Source organism: Ascaphus truei, chromosome 6 (assembly GCF_040206685.1).
Source record: "Ascaphus truei isolate aAscTru1 chromosome 6, aAscTru1.hap1, whole genome shotgun sequence".
In the NCBI taxonomy this organism is placed as follows: Eukaryota; Metazoa; Chordata; class Amphibia; order Anura; family Ascaphidae; genus Ascaphus; species Ascaphus truei.
Window position 1 is genome coordinate 116071607 of NC_134488.1, and position 23440 is coordinate 116095046.

Sequence of the window (23440 nt, forward strand, 5' to 3'; positions counted from 1 at the left end):
TACATGATCTCTGATAGCCGAGTGTGCATGTGCGAGCGATGAGCGCCGACCGCACTTTCGCGATGGTTGTCCTCTTTTTTGGAATGGTGAAATATGGTCCTATTTCAGCCCTATTTTAAGCGAAAGACGACTGATCGTGCGCAAAAAACCCCCAAAAAAGGGTTTAACCAGAAATTACGCATTTCCTGGCGAGTGCCACCTTCTATAGCAGCCCTGCCACAGGTAGAAGACGAAAAGGCAACATACGGGAGTATGGAAACTAAAAAAGAAAGCTTGACCGTTACCTACAAATTCAAATGCTTCTTTGTGGCATTTGGACGACTGTACCAGAGTTGTCGGGGTAAATGGAAGACGTCTCAGGAGCCCAGTTATGGGTTGAGTGTGTCTCAGGACTGGCTCACACAGCACATCTGGGAAATGCATCAAAACCATTTTAAACCAGACACTAGACTTCATAAAAGTAAGATTTATTATTTCGACATGTAGACACCCGTATACAACACAAAAGTGCTGACATTAAACTGCGTTAACAAAAAGTAAGGCTAACCCCTTGGTTGCAAGCGATCTCTCAATTTTGGATCCCAAGATGTTCTACAAGCAACGGCCCAGTCAACTCAGAGGCATTTGAACGCTTTAAAATAGATTTGTCAACTGGAAAAATGTATTGATCGCCACGTAAGGTGTCAGATTACAGCTATATGTTTTCTGTAACAGCCCATGTGTCTCTATAATGAGGTACTAGATGTGGCTAGATGTGGTACTAGATTGTGCGGTGGCACAATACTCCGTGATGCCTCGAGTTATAGGAACTAGCAGCACTTGGGTAAGTATTGGCTGGGCAGGAGACGGAGGTCAAGTCAATAACAGTTCCGTTCCCAGAAAGACAAGGAACTAACCGGGGCCAGGAAGCGATTGGATGCAGAAGAAATCTTGCAGAACGGACATCGGAAAACAAACACCGAACCGGGAAAAAGATGTGATTCTGTTCCCCACCAACGCCAACTATCCAAACGGAGTGCAGAGATTTGGAGAAGTTCACCCACACCCATCTCGTGTAAAGACCGTATTCACTCCCTCTGCTACAGGGATTGTCAGCATACTGCAGCACGTACATCGCAGGACCTTCTGGCAGGACAGCCTTCCGGCCTAGCTCCAGCAGGGTATCTGGTTGTTGGCTCCTGAAGATGGTCGGCGCTTTGCCGGCTGCTCCTGCGATGGTTATGAATAGCAGACTCCGTCCTGCAGCAAAACAGTGGGCAGTACATTTATACAAGTATATAAATCCATTCCACCCCCACTTTGTCAGCTGTTGGCAGGTTTGCCACCTTCTACTGAAGGCCAACCCGGAGACATTTTATTTATTTTTAAATGTTGCACTTGCCTTCAGCGGCGTCCTCCCGGCTTTTCCACCTGCAACTCCCATCAAAATGGCTGCGCGGCATCAAATGGTGTCCCGTTGCTATGACAATGGGACGCTACGTGATGACGTCAATTTGCCACGTCAACAGGATGCCTTATGGTGCTACGTTGTTATGGCAGCGCGGTACTGTGTGACATCACGTAGCATTCCCGTTAGAATGGCAACACGGCGCCATTTGACGCCGCGCAGCCATATTGGCAGTAGTTGCAGGGGGGGAGATGCCGGGAGACACCGCTGCCGCCACCCAGAGATACGTATCTCCGGGTGGCGGCAGCGGTCGACCCAGCACTGGCGGCAGCGGTCGACCCAGCACTCACCTGCTCAGAAGCTTAGCCCATGTAACACCGGACTGAATAGAACTGACCCAGCACTCACCTGCTCAGAAGCTTCGCCCATGTAACACCGGACTGGTGATTAAAGAAATCCATCGCTCCTTCTCACTTCTAGAGAACAGGAAAATTAACAGGACAGGGGTCATGGCTGGAATCAAGAGGCTGGTCAACTCACAGGAATTTTGAGCAAGTGCTTTACTGAAACAGTAGTAGGTGCGTGGAACAGCCTTCCAGCAGAGGTGCTGGGGATAAGTGCACTCAATGAGGTTACATGTTCTAGGGAGAACGTCGCAAAACACTTAAATCTTGGGGTTTATAGAAAGTAGGAAAAACGGACAGATTATGTCAAACAGCCCTCAATGCCGTGCTGATTTCTATGTGAAGGTATATTTGCCTTTTCTGGTGGTAAATTAGGGACAGTCATACTAAGTACAGCTCACTCACTCGCTGGTGGCTTGGAGGATGAATTCACAGCTGGTCCCCGCATGGTTCTGTCGCAGCCGCAGCAGGAAGGCGAGATCTGGCAGACCCAGTGCCTTCGCCTTAAAGTGATCAGCTTTCACCTGTACTCTGTCAGCGTAATCAGCCACCAAGAAGCGACCATCACTGAGGAAGGAGCAGCACGATAAATAGTATTTCTGGCAGCAATCCCCCTCCCCCTCCCTACTCCTTTTATTTTTGAACAGGATGAGCTGAACCATCATTTTCTGCTCGAGACAAAATGGCCACCAAATCTTGAGCCAATTATTAAAAGGTCATTTAAAATGGAAAGTAATACTAGTAACTTCATAGATCTCTCAGAAACTGGAGGAAGGGGAGCAAAGAGCTGAAAATAGCATGGTTCATCTCGGGAGGACCCCCTCCGCTCTCCCCCTGCCCCCCCAACCCCCCCCCCCCCCACATCCCAATCCTGGAAAAGATTGCCAACTTTCTATAAAAAAAAAAAGGTGGCAGAAATGGGATTTCTTGTGGAGTGGGACCTGAAACACATGGCTGCACAATATTTTACACGCCTCTGTGGCATAATAGGGTTATCATTGTAAACTTACTAACTTACTAAAGGCTCAAGGGACAGTTTCATGAGCCAGTAATTATGGATAGAGTAGGGGGCTTCTTTAAAAACGGACCCTCCCCCCCACACACACGTTCAGTTCTAGAGGACCCTATACTCACTCACAAGAGGTATGCTCGTGTAACCCTTGCCCCCCCCCCCCCCCCTTTGGGAACTACTAGTTGGTGTGACGGGTTAACAGCCATAGAGGGTGAAATGTGTGAGCTTATACTGTGCAACGCCCCCCCCCCTCTCTCTCCCTCCCCCCTCCTCCCCCCCCTGCTACTGGATGACTTGGCGGAAATTAAGCCACACCAACTTTCTGCCTGGTGACCGTATATATATATATATATACACACACTGTTGGTGACGTCACGAAGGAGAAGACTAATTCAAGTTCTTGGGGGAGTAATAGGAGGAGCCTCACTGTATATGTAGTACATATGTTCCAGAAGTATATAAGCGAGTGAAGAAAGATCTGTCCCAGTGTGGTGTAGCTAGGGCAAGTGTCCCTTCAGATAGAGCCCGTAAGGATGGCGGCATGTACCATACAGATGGAGACGTATATCCTATCAGATGTACAATATTAAATCTAATGTATACCCTACACATGTTTGCAAGAGAGGGATTTCAGGGTGCAACAGGATCGGCCTCAATACAACTTCCCAGAAGTGGCAGTTAGGATACAGAACCGGGACATGGATCCCAGGATAGTGATGTCGGCCAGAGCCCAAAAGGAGCTCCCTAGTGACAGAGCATTACAGATGTTGTTATGCAGAACAGGGAAAGGTCAACTGAGATGTTAAGATGAGGGCACCTAGGGACGCATAAGATAATAGTACAAGCAATGAAACAATGTTTAAGTAACCTGTAAATATACAGCATGTGAGTGGTGAGAACATTATCAAATGGATGTTAATAAGGCTTATTGTTTGTACTATAAAGTTCCTGGCACCCATTATTATTCCACCCCCATACATGCCCAGCCTTTGCCGATCCAGTACCCTAACAAGGTCACAGGCTGAATGAAGCCATGTACTGTATACAGTCAGCCCATTTAAAGGAGTCTCGAGCCAGACTAGGAAGGTTACACCTGTGAGACATTTGTGAAGCATTCTTGCTGATCTTTCACAGTAGATTGTTAGTTTGCAGTGGTCTGCTGTATCTTTTATAGGACAGCGCCATCTAAAGGACAATCTGATCAAATCTGTGGCTCAGACCATCCTACTTAGGACGTCTTGTTTTGACTTTGGATGTCCGACGTGCCTGGGATGAAATGGACTAAAGAGTTTCTATCCATCTCAAAATCCTTGGAATTTCACTTGAAGAGCAGCCAACATACATATTTGGGAAAGTGTTGCAAAGCTCTTGCACTGCCAGGGAAGGGTGCTACAACCGGTTATAGAAATCAAAAAGTGTGCTCAGTGTGTTAAAAACCCATTACAAATGGCATTAAAAGCAGCACTCGAGGCGACTTTTTTTGCAGGTTTAAAGCAGGGGGTCTCTGGAGCTAAACCGAGATACTTCCCTCCGTAGGTGCTACCGGTGTCTCTGCAGGTTAAAGCCCCCGTGTCACGTGGGGCAATAGGAAACCAGAGCTTCCCATTGGTCCGCAGGAGGCGAGACTTTTCAAACCGCCATATTGTGAACCCAGCCAGGGCTCCTACTGGCAGCACCTATGCGGTTGTAATTATCTTGGGAAGCAGGGAGGACCCCAGAGCTGAAAGCAACACAGTTCAGCTCTGGAGAACCCGTTTCAAACCTATTAAAAAATAATAATATAGGAGTTGAATAATAAAAAAAAAAATGCTCTAAGCATTATCCAATACTAAGAAACAAAAAAACAACACGTAGGATATTTAATGCTTTGCTCCTTTAACACTTGGCCGTCCTTGCTTGTCAATCTGCATTATAGTACTGACAGTTTCTGCTAGTACAGTAAAGTCAGGTGACCAGTCAGCTGTCATTGAATGTCAGAATGCTGCACCATACAGCGCTGGCTTCTAGAATATTTATGATTAGTAACCTGGTTTGTTTCTCCCAGGTTCGTTGAGCGCGAGTATTCTGGAAATGACCTCGCCAAACCGTGGAACGTCCATTTAGTGAAGATAGTCCAGCTTGGGGTTCTGATCTTACATGAGCAAGATTATTTTGATTTGGCCACTACTTGAGACTGATCTTTGTCTCATTAAATTCCAGAATAAGAAATGATCTGGGGAGAACTCAGGTGGAATCTTGCCCGTGGAACCATTTATAGAGTAGGCCGATGAAATCCTGACTTGGTCTCATCTACTTCCTAAATTTGCCGACAGTTTTTCGTTCATCAATTGGGACAGAATATCCATTTTTCAGTGTTGAAATGTACTCCTTGGAAGCAAATCTGTTTTGATATTGGATCAAATTGCTCCTTATTCAGGTCTATCAGCCAGCAGTGTTCCAACTACATTTCCAGAGTTGCACCCAGTGCTCATTTGCATGTTATTACCGAGAATCCTTGGCCGCAGTGAAAGCATTGTATGCCAAGAGATAGTCAGGGAAGGCAGGGTTGCAGACCTACGAATGTGCTCGCAAGTGGTATTTTTATTCGCTGAAGAATATTTTCCGAACCATCCACACACGTTACTACCATCAGAATGTCTAGGTATGAAAGAATATGTATTTTATTTTTGCCAGATATGAGCCTCTACCACCTCCATTAGCTTTGTGATAACCTTGTGTGCTGTTGAGACGCCAAACAATAGGGAATGGAATTAGAAATACTGATTTTGTAAAGAAAAACTGTAGGCCCTTTTGATGGGGGTGTCTAGTCAGGACATGAAGGTATACACCTTTTTGATCTATGGATGTTGTAAAGTAACCCATAGCCACTGAGCGACCAATGTTGGGGATCGCATCAGCTTGATACATTTGAGACGGCTCAGAAGTCTCCTGGTTGAATTGCAGCATTGTCCAGTAAATCCAGGATGGCTGAGAAGATTGTGGCTTTGGGAATGACTGATCAGGGCCCAATGCTTCTCAGATCATTGTTTTTTAGCCTAGCCATTGAGAAGGACTTCTTTAGAATGAACACTAGATGAATAAAACAGGTAGTCTTTTTACCATGCTCTAATAAAATGTAAAAAAGAAATGTAATTTGTGAATTCTACCCCTTACATTTCTTCTTATGATCCATGGATACAGTGTACAGGTTGGCACACGAAGCAGGAGAAGATGTAGTAGGCGTTTGAATGCAGACACGCGGAATATTGCATCACTACTGCCTATATAGGACCTGGGTAGAAGGACATTTCTAAAGATAGAATTCCTGCGGCTCTAATTTATGCTGCATTTGCTTCCTTATGAGTGGTCATTCTGTGCGCACTAGGATTTTATGATTTTTATATTGGAGCGAGGCCTTCAGCAGCTGCTTTTTTTTTAAAATAGTTACTACATGGAATCAAAAGATCACCGCTAGAAATGACAAGTAGCACAGTGATTTACTGGGCTTAACTGACCGAGACTCCTACAAGGCAGGGTTCTCCCTCAGGATGGTTCCCTCGAGTGTTCAACGTAATAGCCTCACTCTAAAGTCTGAGACTGCTAGAGAGAAGCTATTTAGGATTAACAGATGGGAATCAGGGAGGAGGAGGAGGAGGAGGAAAGGTTGACAAGCACTCAAAACACCTGTAAAAAAACATGGGAAAACTGAAGTTCCAGGTGCCCGAGGATTGATCCCTCAGCGGGCATGTCTGGCAACCAGAACACGTGGCCAGAAGTTTAGGTGCACAGGTGGGAACCTGACCAGAAAAAAGTCTCTTCATACTGTACCTCTCCCTCCCCCCCACTGGCAGAAGCCATGAATGCAAGGCCTAACTAGCGTGATCACGACCGCACCGGATGAGACCCTCACACTGTAGTGTCCCTGTGTTGATGCCAGTTTGCTGCAAGGCTAGTGCTCTTGAGGGATGAAGCAATCCCATGAAGGCGGTGTGAATGTGGCACATAGACCAAAAATAAAAAGACAGGATGAACTACCTCCCATCTCAAGTAGGACAAAATAACCCAACAGATATCCCTTTATATATCCAAACAATTAACCTGAACCAGACACCACAAACAAATCCTTTATACTCAAAGGGCACATTTGTTCCTAACCCCAAGATAGATGTTGCCCACCAATATCTGGCTGCCAAGGGGGACACAAGCAAATAGAGGGGGTGGGGAAAAAAAGAAATTAAAAAAAAAGAAATCAGTTTGGGGGATTAATGCTTTAAAAGAAACGTGTGTGTGTGGTGTGGTGTGGTGTGGTGTGGTGTGTGTGTGTGTGTGTGACACTTTCATGGGGTTCACAATTATTCGTGACCTGGACAAACGGGGCCTGTTCTGGATAAACCAAAACAATTAGAAGCTTTATATAAAAGTTAACTATTGATGTTCTATTGATCAGTAACCTTTAACAACTGCTCCAGTTTGATTGTGGACATTTCTTACAAAGCTGCAGCCCATAGCTCAACTTACTAGACAGACATCAGGGATCCGCTCCCTCTCAATGTAAATAAGTAGTTTAGCTGATGGATATATCTATAATTATTATTATTATTTATTTTTTAACTTTCATCCAGATTAAAGTTCCTTTCACCCCAAACAAGTTCATGTAAGAAGGAGAGATCTCCCAGCCACTTCCCTGTTGGCGGGGTAGGATTCTATCCCCATACTGACCACCTTTGAGACTCACTCTCTCCTGTGGGACAGCAGCAGCAGGTCACTGAAGAGATGGAGGTAGAGGGGCTTGGTGGTAAGACGCGGCCGATGACCAGCTCCCATCTCCTGGAAAAATATCTGCATGAGCTCTCCATGCTCGACCAGGACACGGCCTCGGGAGATCAGAGGAAGGGCCTGCAAGAGAGGAGAGGAGGGGGGACGACGAATCTGATGCTTGTATACAGGCGTACCCCGCATTAACGTACGCAATGGGACCGGAGCATGTATGTAACACAGGCATACCCCGCATTAACGTACGCAATGGGACCGGAGCATGTATGTAACACAGGCATACCCCGCATTAACGTACGCAATGGGACCGGAGCATGTATGTAACACAGGCATACCCCGCATTAACGTACGCAATGGGACCGGAGCATGTATGTAACACAGGCATACCCCGCATTAACGTACGCAATGGGACCGGAGCATGTATGTAAAGCGAAAATGTACTTAAAGTGAAGCACTAGCTTTTATCCCCTTATCGATGCATGTACTGTACTGCAATCGTCATATACGTGCCTAACTGATGTAAATAACGCATGTGTAACAGGCTCTATAGTCTCCCCGCTTGCGCACAGCTTCGGTACAGGTAGGGAGCCGGTATTGCTGTTCAGGACGTGCTGACAGGCGCATGCGCGAGCTGCTATTTGCCTACTGGGTGATATGTCCTTACTCATGAGTGTACTTAAAGTGAGTGTCCTTAAACCGGGGTATGCCTGTATAGAGTCACACGTGTGCAGTAGGGAAGAAAAAAAAAGTATTGTATGTCTTTATTTATTTAACGCCATTAATGTACATAGCGCTTATGTATACAAAGTGTATGAAGCGAATGTGCCCCTCCTTTTTCCACCAGTGGGGCAAGAAACACATTGTACTTCAATGGACCGCTGACCACACTGGCAGCAAAGGGGTTAAAACACAAGTTTTTTGAATGCGCTGTATCCTTTTTCTTTTGTCCCTCTCCGATATGCTGTGAAGCAGTCTTCCCTGTACTGAAGATTTCAGCTCTACTCGTGTAAATAGAGCTAAAATCTTTAAGCAAGGGGAAGATGGCTTGAGAATATATTGAAAAAGGGGCCTTTAGTAGCAGCAGACAAAAGTGAATATTGCTAGTGTAGATTCCTGCACCAAAGAGCATGCAATCTAGTAGGGTTTCAGGGCACATCTCTCACCGATTGTGAATGTTTCTTATGAAGCAAGCGCCCCCCCCCCCCCTTTGTGACTACTATTGGGTTAATGGCCCCAACAGGTTTACTGTGGGCTCACACAGTGTCTCTCCTTTCACATGGTAAAGTGTGACCTGGCAGGAAAGCAGCCCCACTGTATGATTGGTGGCCAGTGACTATCGGGGTATATATAGCCAAATTCCAAAGGTTGTAGAATTAGGTTCCTGGGAGTGAAAGTTGGAGGAACCTCAGGGTTGATGGTTTCATATGGTCTTAACATATTTATACTAATTATAAATTTAGCATTTCAAAATTTACCTTTTAAACCAAATCCACTTTTTATTTTCCATGTTAGAAACCTAAATCTTAATCCCCATGTTGAGTTAGCCATTTGCTGTCAGAGATGCAAACCCTAATAACGCAAGATAATTCCTAGAAATTAGGGTTCACAGAAGTGATCCCAACACAGCAGGAATCCATGGAGAAAATCTAAGTTATAACAGGTTGGTAGTCACAAAGTACTATGCATAACAATTCTATATACTGCACACCCTTCCAGCGTGATACAAAAGTAACCATCAGAATCTCGCAACCAAAAAGCTCTCCCAATAGTAGCTCTTCTATATGGGCTCCTTACTTTCCTGATCTCACCTTGGTGTTCATGAACGCCACCTGTTTCTCTAGCAGCACCAGCTCCTCTGTCTGCATCATGCTTCTCACCCCCTCGTTGCATGCAGTCACTATCTGAGGGAGGCACACCAAGACTTCAGGGGTCACGGATTGTGAGCTTCAGGTTTCAAACGAGTTTGGGTAGCACAGTGTTAAAGGGGAACAGTCGAAGACAATTCAAACATTGGATGGGATATTAAAGATCTGGTAGCTCGCAATATACCGCGGACGCCTCCGCTCTCATCAGCCGCAGAACCACAGTATGTTGCAGCCACACCAGACCCTCCCACTTGGATTTCCAGTGAGACACAGTAACATGCCAGGTTCTGGGGCAGGATTTGAATTTATTTAAAAATTGGAGAATATTATACCAACAAGTTTAAATAAAACATGCAGTGTGGCTTTATACACAACACATCTCTACCTGCCCCGGTGATTGTAATGGTAAAATTAGGAGTCGCCAACCTTTCCAGCCCCTGCAAACCACTCAGAGGCGACGCTACAGAAAAAGCAACGGATTGGGGCCCCCAAGGATCCCAGTTATCAGGTTTCCCCACTTTAAAAAAAGATAAACCTGTTTGATTGTTTATAGGTGCAGCTCTATGATTTCCAAAAGGCTAAAACATACTGGTAAGTCCATGATACTTGACCAGGAGTGGCCAACTCCAGTCCTCAAGAGCCACCAACAGTTCAGGTTAAGGATATTCCGGATTCAGCACAGGTGGCTCCGTCAGAAGACTGAGCCGCCTTTGCTAAAGCAGGGATATCTTTAAAACTTGACCTATTGCTAGCCCTTGCGGACGGTAGCTGGTCACCCCTGTACTAGACCCTTAAAAAGCTGGACGCACCACCAGACTGAAGGCGGCTCCAGTTCAGAAAAGGGTTAAATATTGGGATATTAGAATAAGCCGGAAAATGGCATAAATCCCATTTGCATTCGCTTACCTGGCCAACCGCAGTTAGAGCGCTGCTGACAGAATGCGCCAAATCTGAGCTGCCCTGCGCCAACTTCAGGATGTTCTGTAGGAGAAGCAGCTCATCAGAACCCACACATACAGTATGGTGTCCCTGGGTATTGCACGGCCCCCGCCAGTGGTCCCCGAACAGTGCTGCTTCCTTTTACCTCCAGCAGGATCTTTAGGCGGGTTATCCTCTGGAAGGGAAGGACCAGGAAGGACTTTAGGGGCTGCCTCCGGCACACTTGCTGCTCCTCGAGCCGCTGGAGCACCTGCAGGAACTTCACGTTCTCTCGGCTTTGTGGGCGAGCGGAAGTGAACAGCAGAGGAAGCAAGCGAGATTGCATGAGATGTGTCAGCACAAAGCAAGAATTTAAGGGGGGTGGGGTGGGGGTGGGGGTCTGTAACACTAACATGACTCTGCCAACCCAGATACAAAGACATTTTACTTTTGTCTTAAACAAGATTGTTGAAGTCTGTCCAGCCACTACGACCAGGATAGGAAAGGCCTAATGAATGCTGAAGCAGGAGGTGCCCGGAAAGGAGAGATTTTGTATATTATAAATACCCTTCTTTTGATTGTTAGCTCTCCAGGACAGGAGCACATCTCAGCATCAACGCATATCTGTAGTACTTTGGTATTTAACCAATTCATATACAAACTCCATGCTCTCCCCCCCCCCCCCCAAACCTCAAGAGGTCCAGCGGTGCAATTTTACCATACTCCGTCCCACAGTGAGCAGCCACTTTTACCTTTTGTTTCAACATGAATTCCCCCTATACTGTAAGCGCTCAGGAGCCGGGCACTCGTTACTGCTTTGTATCTGGTTGCCCTTGTCTGTCCTTATTTGTATTTGCAGTTTATGTAACGGATGTCACTCTGTACCACGCTGCGGAATACGTTGGCGCTTCACAAATAAACGATAACTAAGGGAATACAATGTTACCTAGCGCTGGAACGTCACACGGTGAAATATAACAACAAGTAATTAGCGCGGTGCATGGTTGGTTGTAGGGTTTGTACCAAACATTTTAGATACCGTTCTCAATTAAGCAAAGTTGTTAGGAAGCCAACCCAAGGACAAATTGTGTAAGCGACAGGTGGGAGCACAATGCATATAGGAGGCATGTCCTGAACCAGAACCCCTGCCCTCGCCCCCTCCTTACACCAGCTGCTGCATCAGCTTCTCCTGGTACATCTGGTTAGTGACGTAGGGAATGTACACCCGCTGGAAGGCTGGGCAGTGCCGGAGGATCACCTCTCCCACGTCAGTCAGGAACACGTCCCTCTCCAACCCATCCTCCAGATCCAGCAGGAATCTGAACACATTACAATGTACACAGTTTGTGTGCACGTGTGGCAGGGGGAGAGGATGGGACGGGGGAGGGGGGGGGAGGGGAGAGAGGATGGGACGGGGGAGGGGGGGGAAGGGGGGCTCTGCAAGACAGGACTGAAATACAAGGAGAGCCGGACATGAGCATGGGGTTAAATACAAGAGGGAGGTATAGCGCAGGATGAAGCATTGTTTAAGCCAGGAGTAGCCAACTCCAGTCCCCAAGGGCCACCAGCAGGTCAGGTTTCCAGGATATCCCTGCTTCAGCACAGGTGCCTGTGCTGAAGCAGGGATAGCCTGAAAACCTGACCTGCTGGTGGCCCTTGGGGACTGGAGTTGGCTACCCCTGGCTTAAGGGGTGTATACTGTACGAAAATGGGCAAATGAATATGTCATTGAAATAGTGTGTTACTGTTTCTGCAGAGCATTGGGACAGGTGTATGGTTCTGTTCTGGAATAGCACAGGGTGCCAGAGCGCTGTAGCAGATGAAAGGCAGAGTAGTAGAGCAAATATTTGAGCCAGAAGCAAGAACGCAAGACGTAGTAAGGACAGGAGTTGCGATCCCACTGCACGTACCTGTCACTGACCTCCCTGACCCCGCGAAGGTTGGAGAAGAGCGTGTGCATGTCCGTGGTGCCGAGACAGTCGGACAGTTTGCGGGACTTCTGGAAATGGCTGACAGCCACCGACAGGCTGCGCTGATAGGACGCCTCGGATGTCACCACCTCAAAAACAACCTGCGACCAGAGAACGCAGATCCAGGGCAACAAGACTACAACAGCACCCTCTGTTTTGAAGGATAAGGGTGGCATTCGCTCACAGGGGCTCCAACACACTATCTAGCATGGACATCACTACTGCCACCTCGGAATTCCATGCGGGTCATCCACATGCCATGTTACACCGGCTCACTTTAATCACTTCTAATCTGCTTTTCGTATTGCATGATACTCTTGTCCCTCTTCCTTCCCTTTCATTTGAACCTATTCCTCTTATTAGCTTGTTTTACCTATCGTGGTTGAAGCCAAGTGTAATCATTCCAGGTTCAAAAACACAAATGGAGCTCAATTTCCCACGTTCATTAGAATGCCCCTTGAAGAAGTCACGTTTGACGAAACGCGTTGGGCCACACTACAGAGACTGTGCACCGCTTGCTGAACCAGAGGAAGTGTGAAAGGATCACCCAGGACATGTGTAGCCTTACACCAAGTGCCTTTATGTGGATGGCCACCACGAAGGTTCACTAAGAATAAGGGTTTCCTCCTGGACTGAACCTCCCACTACCTGAACCTGAGGGTCTGACTGACGACGCATCACACCTTATAAGCTGGTTACATCAAAACAACCGAAATGCCTGTATTACTCTCATAAAATGGGAGTAAAATCACCATAGGTACAGACTACAGGTCTCTTATTTGATGTAATGTCTTTTTAGCGCAGTTCGGAATATGCTTTAATGTATAAAATTCAGACAGTAAATGTATCATGAGTTATGTGGACTATGCCCAGCTAATATCAAACAAATGTGACAGTCTCCATGATCAGATTGGAGGTCGTTTACTGAATTAAATCCATCTCAGTTGGGGAGATGGGGGGGGGGGGAAAGAGATTTATAAAAACCCAGGTAAGAAATTAAAAAAAATATCCCCCATTCTCTTGCAAAGTTGCTGCAGAAATCTCTGAAGAGCTAGCGAGCCTCGCCTGGGGCCAGGGAGAAAATAACTGGATAAGGTGACCCATGGAAAATAAAGCCACTTTGATGCAGGTCCATGGAGTGCATTCTTCTTTTAGCAGAGTCTTTAAAATAACACAGCTGGTGGACGTTGATTTGAGATTTTTTTCCTGTAGCGCGTTATCAATTACAATGTTAGCGCAAACCGATAAATGGAACCCAGACCCTGGCAGGTAGGATTCTACTGCCCCCAGCCCCTTATATGTGCCCTAGGGCTGGTACCTCCTGAAGCTGCCGCTGTGGAGGCCGGATACTTTCTAGGAGTCTCCTGCTCTTCACCTCTGGGAGCTCTTGCCACAAGGAAGAAGTGTAATCCCGGGGAGGCGTGTGATTGGAAGAAGCCCCGAGCAGAGAGGAGGAAATTAGGCCAGCGAAAGACAGGGAGCTGTCCACCGAGAAGCTGGAGCCGGCCACGCCATGATCCCCCATTGTACAACGCACCCAGTAATCCTGATAAAGGGGCTCTGGAGAAGAGACGGGGCATGAGCTTCACTTGGGCAAAGCACATAGATAAAGCATAACAAAAATTGCAACAAGGCACAGGCTATACTGACACTAGGAGAATTCACATTTTCCAATTAGCCTTCATGCACCTTAGTGGCTACAAGAAAAACTATAAGTGGCATAAAGCACCCATAAATGTTTCATACATTACTGTACACTCCCATAAAAAATGCGACTCTATTCAAGAAGTCCCCAAACGAATTCCAAAACAGGAGCGCACATTTATCCAGCTCACTAAATATTTTGCATGAATAAAACATCCTTGGGATCCCAAAGCGTCAACACAAGTTATGCTAAAAGCCCTTGTCTGGGGCAGCGGAGACATACACACAGTTTCTACATGAACTGGAAGCTACTCACGTGTGCGCACAAACTTGGACTCTTTCCTTTTCCACTTGCTGGAAGCCTTTCTAGTAAGTCTGCCAATTAGACTGCAAAATACAGGTAAATCAAGAACGGTGTGTTTACATACATGCCCAATTATACTACTCATTACAACGTCTGACTGCCTGCTTGGTACACACGCTGTGAGGCAGCTTATAGATACCAGAGGGCTGGAGAATAGAACGTTCCAAACCCCCAAATTAAACCTTTCGCTGCCAGAATGACCCCACACAGCACTGCTCAGGGAAGGTGTTAAACAAGTATTTAAGTTACTTAGGGTCCCCACATTTATGTTTTTATAGTACAGGACGCTGAAATACAGTATGAAAGTGTGATGTCATAATGAGTAATGAATTATTTGCAAACGCTTCGAGCTGAATGTTACTTCCCACTTTGGCTTTTTATCATCTCTGCTCTCGGCCGGGCGGGGAAAGACGCGCACTGAGCTAGCAAGTAGCGGTGGGAGAAAAAGTAACGCCTACAGGGGTGGGTGTCACGGTACAAGATGACCAGGCAGTGTCCCAACAACTATTTTATAATTTAGTAAGGCGACATCTATCGGAAAAGGTCACGGTTACACAGGTAGAAATCTATTACGTTTTTATGACGGATGTCAATAGTCCGGCATTTCACATCAAGATACTAAAATACAGAACAATTATCCATCCCGATAGACCTTTCCAGGACAATGGGAATGGTCTATGAAATAAGGAACAATCCTGTGTACAGTATACTGGACATCTGCAACCCTATTAAGTTACTGTACATTTCATACCTCGGTTCAGAACTAGCTGCCTGCACATACAGGCTCCTGGGGAAAAAGTCATCCTCTCCCACATCTTGCTCGCTCTCTTGGTTCTTTACAACCAGATACTGTAATGGGGGACTTAAAGGTTTGAAGGTGTAGTTGCTAGCCTGAGCTGGGATCTGTGCTTCTGTGGGGTTGGCATGGCAGTATGAAGTAACCGCAATCTCCGGAGGCTGGTACAGCGGGTTTGAGAAGACTTTGCAGCCAGTTAGTTCATCTTCTGATGATAGAGGTGTGGAGAGGTCATTCAGGACAAATTATAGGCTTAATAGGTCAGGAGACAATGCCAACATCCAACTAGTTTGAGTTAAGACTTTTGGGAATATACACATATAGACGCACAGACAGACGCACAGACAGACAGACAGCCGCACAGAGACAGACAGCCGCACAGAGACAGACAGCCGCACAGAGACAGACAGCCGCACAGAGACAGACAGCCGCACAGAGACAGACAGCCGCACAGAGACAGACAGCCGCACAGAGACAGACAGCCGCACAGAGACAGACAGCCGCACAGAGACAGACAGCCGCACAGAGACAGACAGCCGCACAGAGACAGACAGCCGCACAAAGACAGACAGCCGCACAGAGACAGACACACAGACCCCCTCTGGTAATTTACATTTGAACCCAGTTCAACTCACAATGTGAGCTTCTAGTGCCTCATGCACCAATATTAGATTGTAAGCTCTTCGGGGCAGTGAGGATTTGCACTACACACCTGTGTGGAGGAGACTTGTTGCAACACAATCCCATATGGCACTGAACAGTTAAACAATTAGAGACATTAGAATGTTTGTGGAAATGTTACATGTCACAGTGTTACAAATAAGAGTTTTTCCATGGAGCGCCACACAATACTTTGTATTACTGGGAATAGGACCATGCAAATGAGGTAATTAAGGTCGTTACTAAATTACAATCCTTTCTCCGTGTTTAACAGTGCGTGATTGTCATGGGAACCTTGCATGAGAAAAGCAGGCTTGTTCCTGAGCATTTCTGTCTTTAATGTAAAGACAACTTAGGTAATTAACAGTGCCCTGATCATCCACAGAAAAAGGCAATCAGGATGATTTTAATAACGAAACACTAACGAGACTTGAGCTAGTCACAGATTTTCACCAAAAATGTTTTTGTAAATGCCATTAGGGAACTCTATAGGCGGTTAGATTCTGTCATGGACAAGATTCTTCAAATACCGCTCAACTACAGAAAAACGTTACAGACTATGTTAGCTTGATAAAAAAAAAATAACAAATCTTTTTTACAGACAGACACTGAGATGCGGTCTTATGAAAGCCCAGGGAGCGGGCACAGAAACATTCGCATGGCATCAGTAGGCTCGCATGGTCGCTGGTCACTTAGGCGAGTCTACCATATTTGTCTACATTGCCAGGCATTGCATTTCAGCGGTAATCCAGGGCTAACCGCAAACTTTATTCTTGCTCTACTAGTATGACAATAAATTCAGTGGATCTCACCAATGTGAATAAAGCCTCAGAACCACAGTTAGAAAGAACAATGGACCAAATAGCTCTAGTCTAAAGCAGGGGTAGCCAACTCCAGGCCTCAAGGGCCACCAACAGGTCGGGTTATCCCTGCTTTAGCACTGGTGGCTCAGTCGGTAGCTCAGTCATTGACTGAGCCACCTGTGCTGAAGCAGGGATATCCTGAAAACCTGACCTGCTGGTGGCCCTTGAGCACCGGAGTTTGGCGAAGCCAAATAAAAAAGTTAAACCTAGTCTTATATTTTACTCGTCTCAAGATGTGTAACTGGTCAAATCCATTGTCCGTTCATAATTTGAACACATGCAGTAGACCGTGCATGTAGCCTATATACAAATGGTATTTAGTCGAACACCGTATGAGATAATATGGGCCAGGCACTAATGCTCACCAACAGTTCTATTCCCTATGGTTCCATATACACGACATGCTTTTAACAGGTTGTTAGACCCATATAATTGCTAGTCATAAATATTGTAAGACATACTCTGGGCTTCAAACCAAAGTAAAATATGTGAAGAATGTTTGGCAGACAGCTACATGCATTATAAAGTGTATAAAGATTTATATGTTGGACCAATAAAAGAGAGCAAACAAAGCACAGGATACCAATGATGTCAGAAGGGATCGGAACATATTCTGACTCATAACAGCCAAGGGGTTAAAAGCAGGTTGTATCCTTAAAATCTAGGTGTAACATGTTTAAGTTTATATGTACACTGTACTGTAGGTCCGACACAAAATTAGATTTACGATTCTATGCATTGAGATACATTTCTAATAGCACCCAGTAATGTTTTGTTTGAAACCAGACAAGCCTCACTGCCGGCCATCCAAAAAAAAAGGCAGGTGAAGACAGAGGTCAAATTAAATACAATTGTGGTAAGGTTCTTCAGGCTGCATTTTAGAAAAATGTATACAGCATTTATTATTAAAAAAAAACGAGGAGAGCATATAAAAAATGTAAAAAAAATGACTCGTAAATAAAATAAAACGTTGTGGTTCTCCAGGTGTGTCAAAACAGTGATACCCTAGACCTTCTAGTGCCCCATACTGTCGGGAGAAGGAAGCCATGGACAGGTCTGCACTGGTGCAGATGTAGGAGTGAAAGTAGCCCTCATGATCTCCAGAGCTGCACGGTCACAAATAAGACACCTGCAACGTCCCCCACGTGAAATCTCACCTTTTGTTTGCCCCAAACTCTCTGGTCCTTGCAGGTTTAGGAACTGCAGGCTGACATCATCGGAGGAGTTCGACTTGGCGCCGGAGATCCGCTTGCTGGCTTGCGTGGCCCGGAAGAAGCCCGGCAGCAAACCGAGCGGCTCGCCGGTCCTGCGCTTAGCAGCGAGGGGCTTGCAGGTCTCGGGACAGGAGGAACATCTCTTCACCATCACCTCCACCGGCGGAGGAGAGTCTGAGCAGGAGCGCTTCCTACAGAACAGCTCCATGTGTACGGGCAGCTCTAGGCAGAGGAGACACGTACTGTACAGGGTACTGTACCACAACGGTTAATGGTATGAGGAGTGAGCTCTGTACCACTACTGTTTCTTTTTTTTCTTTGCACTACCGGACATCCCCTTTTCCAATCATTTGCTTTTAAAAGTGCCCGCATTTCTGTTACCAGACAGGTGCCAATGGTTTTATGGTTTCCTCGGTTTGAATATGTGAGGATATTCTGCGCTGACATTGAATCCTATGGAAACTTATTCTGTGTTACAATACTGTAGCTTAGCAAAGCATCCCCGATGCACATCCAATAAGACAAATTATTTTATTCATTTATATATTTTCTTATATCATAAGAGAAGATTATTTAGTTCAATCTTTGTGAGGGTGGGGGAGATGTACAGTAAATCCTGCAACCACGGCAAGGTACAGATGCAGCGGCCGTTATTCGAACACTTCACGCGGTGTATACCTCAGAATACCCACGTCATGGCGCGGGATTGCTTCCAACCGTACCGCCTTAAGACGCGAGTGCAGGCGAGTGCAGAAAATGGCATTTTAGTGTTCTGGTTTTTAAACACCTGAAATTGACACAGTAGCACAGTACTGTACACATTGCAATTCATTCATTTCATTGCATAATATTGCACACAATCCATGAAATTTAAATAAAGCAACCGCGATAAGCGTGGGTGCCTGGGGCGATTGCCCGCTTTCATGCCGCGTGGAGTACAGCAGCGCACACGAAAATTGCGCCGTGATTCGTTAAAATAATGGCCGCTGCATCTGTAACCCTGCGAGTTCCCACACTACCGATTTTATACAGTATCCTTTGTATTTCCTCCACTGCAACTCCAACTCCAACCCTCAAGGACCGCTGACCCTGCAGGTGTTAAAGCTGCAAACCAAGCAATAGCCTACATGTGGTTTTTTTGTTTTTGTTTTTCATAAATCATTAGATCTGAAATGTTTTTTTATCAATTGGATTTCATCCGAAATAAAATATGTAAAATATATATATAAAAGCAAAAACTCCCATTGTATTCTGTGGCATCTTTTCCTTTGACAAATATGGTGCATTTATTTACTCCAGTAGGGAACAGACAGGGAGACGGATAAACAATCCGCAGTATGTTTGTGGAGTCTGGATAAAGGTTCTTATTCCCTCCAAACAGGCATCCCCCCCCTATCCCCTCCTCCACCTGCATGTTAGTCACAGACACACACCTCCCCCTTTACAGGACTACCCGGGGGGGGGGGGACACCTCCCCCTTTACAGGACTACCCGGGGGACACACACACCTTCCCCTTTACAGGACAACCCGGGGGAGGGGGGACACCTCCCCCTTTACAGACTGCCCGGGGGGAGGGGGGACGACACCTCCCCTTTACAGACTACCCGAGGGGGGGCACCTCCCCCTTTACAGACTGCCCATGGAGGGGGGGGGGGGGTGGCGACACAAACCTGCCACTTTACAGACTACCCCCCTTTACAGACTACCCCCCTTTACACACCTCCCCCTTTTACAGACTACCCAGGAGACACACATAGCTCCCCCTTTACAAACTACCCAGGGGGGGGACACCTCCCCCTTTACAGATTACCCAGGGGACGACGACGGACACACCTCCCCCTTTACAGACTACCCCGGGGGGAGACACACCTCCCCCTTTACAGACTGCCGTGGGGGGGGGGGGCAGGGGACACACCTCCCCCTTTACATGACTACCCAGGAGACACTCACTTACCTCCCCCTTTACAGTCTACCCAAGGGAGGGAGGAGACCCACACCTCCCCCTTTACAGACTACCCAGGGGGGGACGGACGAAGGACACACCTCCCCCTTTACAGACTACCCGGGGGGACGGGACACCTCTTTACAGGACTACCCGGGGGGACACACCTCCCCCTTTACAGACTGCCCGGGGGGGGGGCGGGGGACACCTCCACCTTTACAGGACTACCTGGGGGGGGGACGAGGGACACACCTCCCCCTTTACAGACTACCCGGGGGGGGCACCTCCCCTTTACAGGACTACCCGGGGGGGGGGATACCTCCCCCTTTACAGGACTACCCAGGGAGGACAGGACACCTCCCCCTTTACAGATTACCCAGGGAGGGGACGAAGGACACACCTTCCCGTTTACAGAACTACCCGGGGGGACACACACCTCCCCCTTTACAGGACTACCCCGAGACACACCTCTCCCTTTACAGACTGCCTTGGGGGGGGGGGGCAGAGGACACACCTCCCGTTTACAGACTACCCAGTGGGGGGGGGGCACCTTTACATGACTACCCAGGAGACACTCACATACCTCCCCCTTTACAGACTACCCAAGGGAGGGAGGAGACCCACATCTCCCCCTTTACAGACTACCCAAGGGGGGACGGACGAAGGACACACCTCCACTTTACAGACTACCCGGGGGGACGGGACACCTCTTTACAGGACTACCGGGGGGGGGGGGGGGGGAGAGACACCTCCCCCTTTTACAGACTGCCCGGTGGGGGGGGACACCTCCCCCTTTACAGGACTACCTCGGGGGGGGGGACACCTTCCCCTTACAGGACTACCCAGGAGACACACACACAACTCCCCCGTTACAGACTACCCGGGGGGGGGGGGCACCTCCCCTTTACAACAGACTACCCAGGGGGGGGCACCTCCCCTTTACAGGACTACCCGGGGTGGGGGGACACCTCCCCCTTTACAGGACTACCCAGGGAGGACAGGACACCTCCCCTTTATAGACTGCTTGGGGGGGGACACCTCCCCCTTTACAGACAACCCAGGGGGGGGACACACACCTCCCCCTTTACAGACTACCCAGGGGGGGAACACCTCCCCTTTTACAGGACTACCCAGGGGGGGGGGAACACCTCCCCTTTTACAGGACTACCCAGGGGGGAACACACCTCCCCCTTTACAGTCAGTACTATCCAGGGCGGGGACAAACCTCCCCCTTTACAGTACTACCCAAGGCGGACACACACACCTCCCCCTTTACGGGCCTACCCAGGGGGGGGGGGCACAGACACCTCACCCTTTACGGGACTACCCGGGGGACGACGACACCTCCTTCTTTACGGGACTACCCAGGGACACACACTTCCCCCTTTACAGGACTACATGGGGGGGGGGGAGGGGGACACCTCCCCCTTTACAGGACTACCCAGGGACACACACCTTCATTTATAGACTACATATCTCACATATATACCCAGGAGACATCCATCTCCCAGCACCCAAGCATCCTACCTCTAAACGCAAATACATACCTCCCTTTCTCCTCCCTCCTGTAATGGGTCCTTAAAGTCAATTAAGTGGAGGAGCCCCTATTAGGCCCCTAATACAGGAGGGAGGGGGCCCCAGCACCCCTAATACTGGAGGGAGGGGGCCCCAGCACCGCTAATACAGGAGGGAGGGGGCCCCAGCACCCCTAATACAGGAGGGAGGGGGCCCAGCACCCCTAATACAGGAGGGAGGGGGCCCCAGCACCCCTAATACAGGAGGGAGGGGGCCCCAGCACCCCTAATACAGGAGGGAGGGGGCCCCAGCACCCCTAATACAGGAGGGAGGGGGCCCCAGCACCCCTAATACAGGGGACATGTGAGCACCTGATCCTCAGATGCACACGGCCCTGGTTTTGCAGCCCTCCTTCCCTTTAGAGCAGGTACATCTGTTTGATAAAACCAGACTTGGCAATCAGGATCAGGTGGCCATGTCTCTGCTCTAATGAATATCCTCTTTATTTTAAGGAATAAGTGGTCTGCTATTAAAATAACGCCAATTTCTGTATCCTACAGATGCAAATGGAATTATTGTTTCCTCGGTTTGTACATGTTGTGATATTCTGCAACTGGCAATATATTCAACACAACACTAGTGAAAAGAAATACAATCACCCCCCCCCCCCCCTTTCAGACGTGTAATAAACCCCGAAGAACAGGGCATTACTGGCCAATAACGCCCTGGCTGGAAGAGTTGAAGGCCCAAGGCGAAGCCGAGGTAACCCAGCCTCCTCCCTACACCCACTGCAGCCCCCTGTAAACCCACACACTGCAAACCCACACCAACAAAACACTCTGCACCCCTCCTCCACCCACAAAACACACACTGCAGAGACACACACAAACCAACAAAACCGACTGCTGCCACCTCTACATCCACAAAACACACCTGCAGCCCCCTCCCTACCCCCACTGCAGACCCCTGTAAAACCACACACAAAACACTCTGCACCCCTCCTCCACCCACAAAACACACATTGAAGACACACACTGCAGCTCCCCTCTGAACCTACAAAACACACATTGAAGACACACACCAACAAAACAGACTTTGCTGCCCCCTCTTCATCCAACCTTTCCCCTCACTCTCCTGTGCGGAGCTCTCTGCAGGGAGGGGGAGGAGTCCGTGTCTGACTTCAGGGAGGGGGAGGAGTCAGTGCCTGGCTGCAGGAAGGGGAGGAGTCGGTGTCTGGCTGCAGGCAGGGTGGGGGAGGAGTCGGTGCCTGACTGGAGGCAGGAAGGGGGAGGAGTCAGAATCTGGCTGCAGGGAGGGGGAGGAGTCAGTGCCTTGCTGCAGAGAGGGAGAGGAGTCAGTGCCTGGCTGGAGGCAGGGAGGGGGAGGAGTCAAAATCTGGCTGCAGGGAGGGGGAGGAGTCAGTGTCCGGCTGGAGGCAGGGAGGGGGAGGAGTCAGTGCCCAGCTGCAGGCAGGGTGGGGGAGGAGTCAGTGCCTGGCTGCAGGCAGGGTGGGGGAGGAGTCAGTGCCTGGCTGCAGGGAGGGGGAGGAGAGTGCCTGGCTGCAGACAGGGAGGGGGAGGAGTCAGTGCCTGGCTGCAGGGTGGGGGAGGAGTCAGTGCCTGGCTGCAGGCAGGGTGGGGGAGGAGTCAGGGCCTGGCTGCAGACAGGGAGGGGGAGGAGTCAGTGCCTGGCTGCAGGGTGGGGGAGGAGTCAGTGCCTGGCTGCAGGCAGGGTGGGGGAGTAGTCAGTGCCTGGCTGCAGGCAGGGTGGGGGAGGAGTCAGTGCCTGGCTGCAGGCAGGGAGGGGGAGGAGTCAGTGCCTGGCTGCAGGGAGGGGGAGAGTCAGGGCCTGGCTGCAGGCAGGGAGGGGGAGGAGTCAGTGCCTGGCTGCAGGCAAGGAGGGGGAGCAGTCGGTGCCTGGCTGCAGGGAGGGGGAGAAGTCAGTGCCTGGCTGCGGTGGGGGAGGAGTCAGTACCTGTTTGCAGGCAGGGTGGGGGAGGAGTCAGTGCCTGGCAGCGGGCAGGGTGGGGGAGGAGTGGGCAGGGTGGGGGAGGAGTCAGTGCCTGGCTGCAGGCAGGGGGAGGAGTCAGTGGCTGGCTGCAGGCAGGGCGGGGGAGGAGTCAGCGCTGGCTGC

The 23440-nt window shown here is 48.7% G+C and overlaps 1 protein-coding gene across 2 annotated transcripts; it reads right to left on the reverse strand.

Annotated features, from left to right (window-relative positions):
* Nucleotides 1–451: 451 nt before the first annotated feature.
* On the reverse strand, nt 452–22655 carry LOC142497722 (rho guanine nucleotide exchange factor 19-like). Of its 2 annotated transcripts, none has more exons than XM_075605944.1 (14): nt 22426–22655; nt 17793–18103; nt 15068–15320; nt 14269–14339; nt 13627–13868; nt 12249–12409; nt 11505–11657; nt 10505–10634; nt 10327–10401; nt 9364–9456; nt 7518–7678; nt 2197–2358; nt 1796–1863; nt 452–1239 (listed from the first exon to the last, which is right to left on the reverse strand). In XM_075605944.1, exons 2-13 carry the CDS (start codon nt 18055–18057, stop codon nt 1800–1802), a joined length of 1830 nt encoding a protein of 609 aa, XP_075462059.1. In that variant the 5' UTR covers nt 18058–18103; nt 22426–22655; the 3' UTR covers nt 452–1239; nt 1796–1799. The 2 variants fall into 2 exon arrangements, with proteins under 2 accessions (XP_075462059.1, XP_075462058.1); XM_075605943.1 differs by having other exon boundaries at nt 22389–22655.
* Nucleotides 22656–23440: the final 785 nt, after the last annotated feature.

Coding starts and splice junctions, on each gene's coding strand:
- LOC142497722 (XM_075605943.1), bottom strand. CDS start 22,420: ATGAAGAGGGGGCAGCAAAGTCTGTTTTGTTG. Junction 10,635..11,504: donor AAGCTGATGCAGCAGCTGGT/GTAAGGAGGGGG, acceptor TCGCCCACAAAG/CCGAGAGAACGTGAAGTTCC. Junction 7,679..9,363: donor TGGCGTTCATGAACACCAAG/GTGAGATCAGGA, acceptor CCTCTCTTGCAG/GCCCTTCCTCTGATCTCCCG.